Below are 11175 nucleotides of genomic sequence, written 5' to 3' on the forward strand. Positions count from 1 at the left end.
TTGGAAGTTATATCAAAGTTGGTTTTGAAGTATGTACGGTATAGTGAATTCATGTATGAAACCAAAATCACATACGGTAGTTGCTTTCAGTAACTGTAATATTTGCAAGATTTTTATTGCAACCTATTTAATTTGCAAAAATATAAAGTAGGAAATTTTTCTTCAATCCTTCCAAACTCGAGAGTAAGTAAGCAATAGATTTGATAATTATAAAAAATCTATATTGCTTAGGAAGTGAGGTATACTAAAATTAGAATGTTTTGTCTAATGAAGTTTGAAGGAATGGGATTGGCCTAGATATCTAGGTCTAAGCTGAGAAAGCAAAAAGCTAAAGAAAGTTTAGAAAGTACAGTGGAGCTCCTTGAATAAAAACTGTGAAGAAATAATTGGGTATTGGCTAGGATGATGCCTTAGAGAGTAAGAGACTAGGAAGGTTGGGAAATCTGTTGGAGCCCCTTTTGTGTTGCACAATATCTGGTGTGTCAGTCTTTTAGTTAGTACTTATATGTAGTAAATCTAAGAGCAGTTAGGAATGGTATTATACAGTAGTTTGAGATGTTGACTGCACCATGAATTGGAAAATGGATGCAAGTAATGTTTACTGAAGTTCTAAAAGTGTTCAGTATTAAATTTTTTGAACAGCTAGTGTTGTATCACTGGTCTGTATCTTTATTTAATTTTTAGTGTTTAATTATTGTCAAGTAATGATTCCTGAGCAAGCTTCTTCTCATGTTTACTCTCTTCCAGTAATGTTTTTTTTTTTATCTATAACAATTTTTGAAATTTGAGTATATCTTAAGTTTTATTTAAGAAAACAGCTATTTAAATTTTGTGTGTAGAATGAAAGAAAAGTTACTGAGAACATCAAATTAGTATATGGCCTGTGGTAGTAGCAAATGTATTTCCACTTTTTGATCTTTGTTGTTTGCGTTAATCCATTTTGTGAAGCTAACTATGGATTAATTCCTATCTGTTATAAGCTTAGCAGTACCTGAAAAGTGATCCACTTAACCTTTACCGGTGGGATATTTCAATAAATAATTTGCTTTTTGAGAAATAATTCTATTTGGATGTTGAATATTCTTAGAGCTGGATTTATATTTTAATTTCAGGTGCAGTATCCACAAAGCAAGTCGTGTCGTATGAGCCACATGCGTGATTTGCCCCCTGTAGCCGGTTCCATTATGTGGGCAAAGCAAATAGACCGGCAATTGACAGCTTACATGAGACGAGTGGAGGATGTTTTAGGAAAAGGCTGGGAATCTCATGTTGAGGGACAGAAACTGAAAGGTGATGGGGACTCATTCCGCTTAAAACTCAACACTCAGGAGATTTTTGATGATTGGGCTAGAAAGGTAGGAGAAGTAATCGAGAAAATTCAAGAATTCTTTCAATTTCAAGAAACAGTATTTTTTTATGTTAGGTGTAGTTATGACAATACAGAATCTTAATTTTGAGTGAATGCAAAGTGATATGATTTACTCCTACAGAATAGTGCTTAGATATAAAAAAAGGCAGGACCATCTGTCATTTCCAAGTTCATATTTATTTTCAAAATAAGGAAGCTGGAAAATATTTTGCATCATGTTTCTTCTATTTTCCATTTCAAGTATAAAATGTTGAAGAGTAATTACTGCATTCAAAATGTGTCTTTGAGGAGAATGAAGATATGTTTTAGGGTTTAAAATTGCAGTGGTGATTATTGCCCCAAGCTAGGCGAGTGAGAGAAGCATAAAAAAAAAAAAAACAAAGCAAGGGAAAACTGGACGAACCAAATGTCAATAGAGAGAACTGGCTAGATATAAGCGAAAGGAGAGCCATCTGATACTAATTACTCTACAGAAGTCCCTTTCATATCTGAACTACTTGTATCCTCTCTTCCCCATAACCCCATTATTTTAGATGCTAGCTTTTACTCGTCAGTACTCTTACTGGATGTAGAGATAGTGTAAATATGTACAGACCATGTGTGGGCCTTCAATCTAAATCTCAGAGGTTTTCTTGATTTAACTGTATAAATTGTTTAGTTTTTATTTAAACTTAAGTACTGTATTGAAAAGTTCTTATCAACTTATGTTTGCATATATGAGACATTGCATTGTTTGGCCACGTTACTAGGGTAACTTAATGCAATCAAGGTTAGGTTACCGCCCCTACTCACACTTTGACCTTATATGCAATGGTCTTGGAGCTGTTAGTGTGGGGCAGATTACTGTGCCTGATTTATTGGGAAACATTGATCAGTAGATACTTTATCAACATATAGAAAAGCTTAAATCTTTTTCCCTTTGTGCATACATGTACACTTATGTTCACAAATATTACAGATTTCATCTGAATCTATTACATTTTAGTGCTCTATATTCATACAAAAGCATGTAGGATTATTAGTAGGTATTGTATTATTGCTCAATATGCTTATTGAAAAGAAATATAAGTAAAAACTTCATGGGAAATCATAAGGATGAAGAAGGTGCATGAGGGCTCTATATATCCAAATTGATAGTTCATGTTAGCAGTGTTAGCCTTTTTTGTAAGTTTTGATTATCTCAGACTCAACTGGTTGAAGTGAGTAATATGGCAAAGGTACCATGCTATAGCTAATATTTTGCAAGTAATGACTAAAAGTGTCAAGGGGAAAGGAGAGAAAAACTATGCAGTATATGGAACAGGAAAGAAAATGCAAGACAGGAGAAAATTCTTGATAGATTTTAGAAGGAAAATAGCACAAAATGTGTACAAAGACAATAAGTGGTGAACAGTAATTACAAGTTAAAGGGATGAAGTCAACAAAGCAGTAACTGATCCATACAGAACTGTACTAGACTAGGTTAAGGTTTCATGGCTTTCATATACTGTACTGTACTCAAGTACTGGAAGTATGAGACTGGGATGCTCTTTTATTGGTTTCTAAATTGGCTACTCTGTTCTGGTAATGTAATCGATAGTTTATCATACAAAATTTGGGTCAAGTTTCATAGTATAGCATTTGATTATTTCTTTCATTAAGGCATTGAATAGTTGAAGATGTTAAGAGAGAGTCATAAAAACAGATAAGTGTGAGTAGAGTTACATATTATAAAAGTAGATTTCCACAATTAAAATGTATACATTTACTTTCAGGTTCAACAAAGAAATCTTGGTGTATCAGGAAGGATATTTGCCATTGAAATGCATCGTTCAAGAACTGGAAAAGGAAATGAGTATAAGTTAAAAGTTAACTTCCTTCCTGAGATTATAACTCTCTCCAAAGAGGTTAGTAAATAGATGCATTTAGAACTTTCGTGTGAGAAAACATTGTCTTGTAAAATTTTGTGCAACTTCTGTTTGCGAGTATCAAAATTCATTTAAACTCTGATAGTGTACATTATAAATATCACAGTATTTAATATGGTAGTGGTTCATGGCCATATTACTAATTGGTCAGTATAAGTACTAAATGTATGAAATGTATGCATTGTTTGTCTTTACTTTTCTCATGTCATGTATATAGTTGTCCATCCAGTTGGCATTACATGCAGACACAAGTAAAACTGCATTATGCTGCACAGTAATAAAGATATTTACCTGTGATAATATATTACGAAAGTTTTATGACAATTTACAATTTAATATCAACAAATAGATGGAGGTCATAATTATGTCCCCCATAATTAAATGTGATATACTTAAAAACAGAAACAACAACATGAGTTGATTTGAAAGGTTTCCTTAGCATTTTAATTGGCCTGACTTAGTTCCTCAATAATTATATACAATACATTTGGAAGTGCAAACTTCACAGCAATAAAAGTAAAAAATTAAACTTTTCCCATGAGTTTTTTTTTTTTATTAGCTGGAGATTGTTCATCAGTCTAACCAACGTTTGTTTGCATGGGCAGTTTGCTTCTTGTCAGTGACATACACGAGCAGTAGTACCAAGTACAGTGTTGCTTTGATTGGTGTCTTTATGTAAGTGTTCTCTTTACAAAGTGGTGGACCTTGACTAAAGGTCCAAGTAGGGGGAAAACTACCTCTCATCAGGTTTAGGAAACCCTTCAGATCAATCCGCAAGTCCTATCTGTGGTAAGGGATTGTTGTCAAATTGTTATGTCTACACATCTGCAAATCTTCCCTTGTTCAGGGAACTCCTTTCATTTTCAGCTTATCTAAACAATTCCACAAAAGTTAATTTTGATATTAATAATTAAAAACTTATAGAGAGGAATGAGATGGAGGTATTAAATTCCTCCCCATAATTTTACAACAGGTTTCTAGTATCCAAGGAGTCTGGGGAGTGTAGGCCAGTTTTAGATATAAAAACTGTTAACATCTACTGTATTCAGTCCCAGCCAAGTTTTCCGTAGAAACTGTGAATTAAGAAAATTACTTCGGTCAATGAGCGAGTCAAAGGATTACCAATCCAAATTGCTGTTTCAGTCTGAGGACAGCTCCTTTACTATTAATGAACCATCTCAGAATGGTTAAGGTTCTTGACATCAGAGTTCTGTTAAACAAGGACTGTTGGATGATTATGAATGTTTCTTTGGAAAAAAAATCTGTTTGACAACTTTGGTTACTCATGTTATTGAAAAGATGGGAGAGTCATGGTCAATAGGAAGAATACTCTCCTGGTTCTTTCTCAGTGGACTCTATTTTGGGGAAGTATAATAGCAACAGTTCCTTTTCGGGCTTGTCCATCAGAAAAGAGGATTCTGTCCTTCCTACTGATTTCGAGAAGTTTAAGCAGATAAAAGAATTGTCTTCAGATGTCGATGAGGTTATTGGAGACCATGGCATCTTGAGAGAAATTTATTTCATAGGGTTGTTTGAAGATGAGGAAATTCCTGTATCTTCTTCAACATTGGAGCAATGGACTCAATGTCTGATCTGGACACGACCTGTGTTACAGTGATGCAAAATCAATTACACATGGTGAAAGTGAGCTTTTCAGATGTGTTTCTTTTTTAAGGTATTTTCCAAGAAATTTGGGGCAACACCATGGATTTCCTTTATCTTTTAGGGAATTGGTTGAAGTAGAAAATCAACACGACCTATTGCCTGATACTCTTCAAGGTGCTCAATATCTTTAAACTTGGAAATATCTGATTATAGGGAAGTTTACGGATGTTTATTCTGCCAAAATGATGGCACTGGCTCACATTCAGAAAGGGAGAACCAGGTAGGAATCCCTGCTTTGATTAGTGGAAGTTCTCTTATCTCATACAAAGATGAGGGGAATAGATATCCTGTCTCACTTTATGTGCAGCATTAGAAATATTTCAGTTCTAATGTCTTAAAAACGTGTCCTTAGGGAAGAACGTATATCATTGCTACCTATTGCAATTTAGACTACTCACTGTTTCCATTGTTAAGTTGGGAGCATATGATATCAGGGGAGTGACTACATTTCAATTTTATGAAACAAATTTTCCTTGATAAAACTCAAGTGCAGCCCAATACAGGTGAAATTCCATTTTACTCTTAATCTTTTTGAAACATGATTCCTGTCATACTTTATGTCCCTGTGTCATTGTGGGAGATGGTTAGCTTGAACTGAAGTGAGATATTTCCCTTCCTCTCTCCTTATTTCTTAGCATTTAGTTTTGGGGAAACGTAGAGGTACACATTTTTGCGTCTGTGTTGTACCTTTATGTTTTTAGGTGTTTACTTTAGTGAGGCCAACACTTTCATTGTTGTATAGCAATGTTCTCAGCACATGGTCTATTACCTTTACTTGCTCCACTGCACTAAACCTCCTATATTACATTAATTCTAAGGATTGTGGAGGCCGATGCAGTAACATCCTTGCCTGGTATTGCTAGACCGGGGTTAAGAGTCTCTCTCAAACTCGTAAGTTTCTTTGGTCGCTGCAACCTCACCATCCTTGTGAGCTGAGGATGGGGTGTTTGGGGGAGCATATAGGTCTATCTGCTGAGTCATCAGCAGCCATTGCCTGGCCCTCCTTGGCCCTAGCTTGAGTGGAGAGGGGCTTAGGTGCTGATCATATGTATACAGTATATGGTCAGTTGTCCTGCTTGATAGGGCAATGTCACTGCCCCTTGCGTCTGCCATTCATGAGTGGCCTTTAAACCTTTAATGCAACTCTCAGTAAGAGGATGTTTACTTAGGCTTGTCACCATACTCAAACTGCTACACACACAGATATTAGGGAATTGAATTACAGGTAAGAAGCATTCAAGGAAATTATTTTAATTCTCTTCAATTCCTTATTGCAATAGAGGTTGATTTTAACTATCCCTAGTAGATTACCACTATACCTCCTTATTTGAATAAAGGTGGCTTTTGACTATCCTTAGTAGATTTTCACTATTCCTCCATCCTTCTAAATGAATATTGGTATAGCAAACAAAACCCTAACACACACGTGGCGGTGAGATGAGGAACTAACTCACGCTAGTCAAAGCCTTGAAAAACTTATAATTTCCTATGTACAAAGCTCGCGCTTTGAAGCATACAGCATATGTGCGTTGGGTGAATATTTTAGTAGCTTTTATTATAAAATTTTCACATGTCTACAATGTGCGGTATTTAACAACCCTTTTATTAATCTATGTAGTATTTAAATATTTAAATGAAGACCACTGGGATGGATGACTTGAAATTTTCCATTTATATTTGCCCCTTTGCCCCCAAACAAGTTGGAAATGATTCAGTAAAGGTTGGCCTTAATGCCAAGGAAGTAATAATTAGAATTATTTAGATGTGTTGTGATATACAGTATAGCCCTCTTTATTACAGGTACGCAACTTGAAGAATCTTGGTTTTCGTGTTCCGTTGGCCATTGTGAACAAGGCACATCAGGCAAACCAACTGTATCCCTTTGCCATATCCCTTATCGAGAGCGTCCGAACATATGAGAGAACCTTGGAAAAGGTAAGGAAAATTATTTTTATTTGATTTTATCCCACATATGATTTTGCTTATTTATGTATGCTAATCATTTCTTCTTTTTGAAAGGTTTAATAGGATATTAATACTTTGAAAAACATCCTAGAGATTTTAAGATATGTTATAGATCTTGTAAACTGTTTGTAGAATAATTATTTTAGAAAGGATACCTGGCTTAATTGTGAACAACTAGTTAGCGTGTCTTTTAAGAGTTTTTTTATTTTGTCTAGAAGTAGATGTTGCCAACATGTTTGTTTTGGGCTTTTTGGTTCACCGTTGTATTATTTATTTGCTTTTCTTTTGGATACACAGTAAGCAGTTTGCTGTGATTATCAACAGAAGTGTAAAGTTTAGATATTTTGCACGAACTGGATATTGTACCCATGCCAGTATTTATATTAAATTATGTTCTTATACTTTTGCTTTCATTTTGCTAAATGCAGTTGCTGCTTTCCATCTTGAAAAGCTTACTATAAAAAGTTGGCATTTTGTTTAAAGATATTTTCCTTTCCAAGACAAAATATTCTCAATTGAAAAAAGCAACAGCCGCAGGTAAGCAGGCAGTACTTTTTTTTTCACTATAGCTCCAAATCGTGTATTTTCCAATGATCGGAAAGGTTTGAGCTTATATTAAATTTTGAATTAGAAGTAAACAAAGTTATTCTGTTAATTTTCTGCATAATTTAAACTGTTTTCCCTAGATGTTTATTGTTAGCTCAAATTAATGTGTTTTTATTTTTGTGAATTTTAGTTGCTGTTAGTATTGAGCAAGTTTGTTTTCGTACCATCGGCTCGTTATTTTTTCAATAAAAATTCCTGGTAATAATTTCCTGTTAGTATGCTTAAGGAGGGGGTTATAACTTTGGTTGAAATTACCTTTAGGAAGAAGGGTGCAGCTTTTGGCAATTTTTTTTTCTTTTTATATTTTAACTTGTACAGTATATTCTAAGGGTAGGATATTATGGTTGTTCAGCTAAATGGACTTATGTGTGTTTCTGGATTTCCAAATCTCTAAATGGTTTGATAAGATTTAATCTGTAGCATCCATGGTTACTGTGCAGAATCTCAAGAAAGTTATAGGCAGGAGTTACTCGTGCAACTACCATTCACTAACACAAAGGAGAATCTCGATGCCTAATTAAATCACTTTATTATAGGAGATAGCATCAGAAATCTTCCAATATGCCAGCCGGCAATTAGGAATAATAGCCTTCTGAACATAGTAGCCTTGCATCTGGATGGATGGCAGATTGAGTCCCTCCTTGGCCTGTGAGCTTAACTAGTTTACTCGGGAGGTTACTGATGTGGTTGTACACTATTGTGGTTGGTTGGGCCTGCCTGGCTGATGCTCTGATGAGGATCTCTTCAAAGGAAATGAACTGAATCCTGACACCTTAAACCTCTCCTTTTGAGACAGAAGGAAAGGCAAAAACATCGTTACTATTTTTCTCTTTTTGGAGACAAATCACTCCTTAGTAAAATATGCCTTTCCCATGTCATCCAATTGACTTAGCCTGTTGAATCAAAATCTACAACAGTTCCTATCAGAATGGAAATGATACCTTCAGTTCATCCCTCCATCAAGGAAAGGGACCTTAGCATTTGTAATTCTCAAAAAGGTATCTATCTTCATGTTTTTCTTCACTTTAAATCTAGATAAGTACGTTTGATTCATTTAGGTATTATTATTATTAATATTACTAGCTAAGCTACAACTCTAGTTGGAAAAGCAGGATGCTATAAGCCCAGGGGCTCCAACAGGAAAAATAGCCCAGTGAGAAAAGGAAAAGGGAAAAATAAAATATTTTAAGAAGAGTAACATCATTAAAATAGATATCTCCTATATAAACTATATAAACTTTAACAAGAGGAAGGGAAATTAGATAGAATTGTATGCCCGAGTGTACCCTCAAGCAAGAGAAATCTAACCCAAGACAGTGGAAGACCGTGGTACAGAGGTTATGGCACTACCCAAGACTATAGAACAATGGTTTGATTTTGGAGTGTCCTCCTAGAAGAGCTGCCTACCATAGCTAAAGAGTATCTTCTACCCTTACCAAGAGGAAAGTGGCCACTGAACAATTACAGTACAGTAACCCCTTGAGAGAAGAAGAATTGTATGGTAATCTCAGTGTTGTCAGGAGTATGAAAAATATTCGGTGTATGTGTAAGCAAAGGGAAAATGAACCGTAACCAGAGAGAAAGATCTAATGTAGTATTGTCTGGCCAATCAAAAGATGCCATAACACTCTTGTGGTAGTATCTCAACGGGTGGCTTTAGCCCTGGCCAACCTACTACCTAAGGTAGGTATTCCAATTCTAGGGGCTCTGTTTTGGACTGGTCACCACATAGCAAGTGATTACCAGAGTTTTAGAATGTAAAGCAATATGTACACATATGATCAGAATAAAATTAATCACATATCTACAAAATTAGCTTGGGAAGTTGACATTAGATTAACAGTATTAACACTTGCAGTTATTATAAGGCACTGATGCTTCATTTCAGTTGGCACTTGTTTGATTTAGAACTGTCTGCAAGCTATGGACATTGATCACTAGACATCCTAGTCTTGCCTTTTCATTCTTGATGCAGAACTCCCTGGTAGGAGTTAATATTCCCCTACCAAGTTGAGGCATGCCTAATGAGCTGATAGACCACATTGGTCTACAGAGAAACTAGTCTTAGCACCAGCACAGGGCTCTCTCTTGCAGTTGTGGCTAAGAATGTTCTAGTTAGCTTAGTTCAACTTGTCAACCACCCAGTTTCTATATAGGTATGTTCAAGGAATTATCTAGTTGGCAGAAGGTTCAGAATCTTATAATAAGAATACTATCCATCTGCTCATTCATACTCCACAGACACATCTAGATGTTGGATAGTTCACCATCTGTATTAAGGGGACCGTCCGCCATACCATTAGATTTTTTTTTTATAATTATTCAAAATGCACAATTTCTGTATATGTTTTAGACATATATGATACCTTGATCAAATAAAAATTTCAAGTCATTTGATCAAAAACTTTTTGATATAATAGCAAAAATCATGATTTTAAAATAAAGTTTAGGTTCATTTTTGTGCACTAATATGCCACCATTTTTTTTGAAAATCATGCCATCAAAACTTCTTTTTGAATTGAATAATTCTGTGACAGATTTTTTATTTTAATTTTTTTTCTTAATTTTCTTTGTCTAGACGTAAAATATTCATGAAAAAATGAGAAAAAGGAAAATAAAAATTAGAAAAAGGAAAATAAAAATTCTGGTTCTCAAAATTGTGGGATTTTTATTCCTCTTTTTAATGATATCTTTCTCTCTGAAATTGAACAATAAATAAGTGAGAAAACTGTACCCAAGCATGAATAAGTATGTTTTTGAGTTATGAGCTCCTAAAGATTTGCAACAAATTTTCACTTTTCTTAAAGAAATCAAGATATGATTATTATGATAACCTTACTTTGTACTTTTATTGTTTATTCCTACATAAATGCACCCTAAACGAGGTATTTAAACCCCAAGTTTACTATTACACTAGGCGTAAGGGTGGTACGAGTTGCCAGTGGCCTCTCATTGTTGCCAGAGTTTTAGTTAGAATGTTTCAGCTTTGTACTCTTATTCTTGTTTCCCTCTCCTTGGTTCTTTTTTTTCTTGCTCTCTGCTTACTTTTTGTTCTTTCTATGACATTAGGTAACATTGGCCTTGCTATAAAGTTCCTGAGGACATTGTGAAAACACAATGTACATGCAAACTGCAAGTAAACAAACACATGCAGTATAACTTCTATACATCTTTGGAAACTCTGGCTGCTGTTCTCGTAGCTCGTAGTTTTTGATCACCTACCCTCCACCAATGCCTTCCATTTCTACCAGATGTACGAGATTTTGAAACAAGTGAAAAGTCGCTATGTATATGCAAAAATGAACACACGACGATTCTGTCAAACTTAGTCATGCAGACGAAGCAGTCAGGATGACGTCATCATTTAAAGACCGCTATATCTTCATTATTTGTTAAAAAAATTGTTTAAAACTTCTGGAGAGCATGTACGATATGATTCTGCATACATAGAAGCAATAAAACGATTTTCTATTTCTGAAAGTTGGTATGTCAAAACACTTTGGCATACGATCCCCTTAAGATATAGCAGAAGATCAAGTTTTACAAATATATGTCCGAGTCAAAAGAAATCTTTCTATTGTTAGACTGGTGGCCAATATGGGATTTGACTGATATCCTATAACATGACCATAGTGACGTATTAGAAATACCTGGAAGCATGAA

General features: G+C 34.9%; 1 protein-coding gene across 4 annotated transcripts in view; it reads left to right on the plus strand.

Annotated features, from left to right (window-relative positions):
- Positions 1-11175, plus strand: part of LOC137631740 (dynein heavy chain, cytoplasmic-like) — a 138073-nt gene that overhangs the window by 25522 nt on the left and 101376 nt on the right. For all 4 annotated transcript variants that reach the window (XM_068363647.1, XM_068363648.1, XM_068363649.1 and 1 more), the window contains exons 13-15: positions 1113-1355; positions 3124-3255; positions 6742-6876. In XM_068363647.1, the coding sequence (XP_068219748.1) occupies positions 1113-1355; positions 3124-3255; positions 6742-6876 (510 nt within the window). The remainder of the gene's footprint in view (positions 1-1112; positions 1356-3123; positions 3256-6741; positions 6877-11175) is intronic.

This window comes from Palaemon carinicauda, chromosome 40 (genome assembly GCF_036898095.1).
Source record: "Palaemon carinicauda isolate YSFRI2023 chromosome 40, ASM3689809v2, whole genome shotgun sequence".
In the NCBI taxonomy this organism is placed as follows: Eukaryota; Metazoa; Arthropoda; class Malacostraca; order Decapoda; family Palaemonidae; genus Palaemon; species Palaemon carinicauda.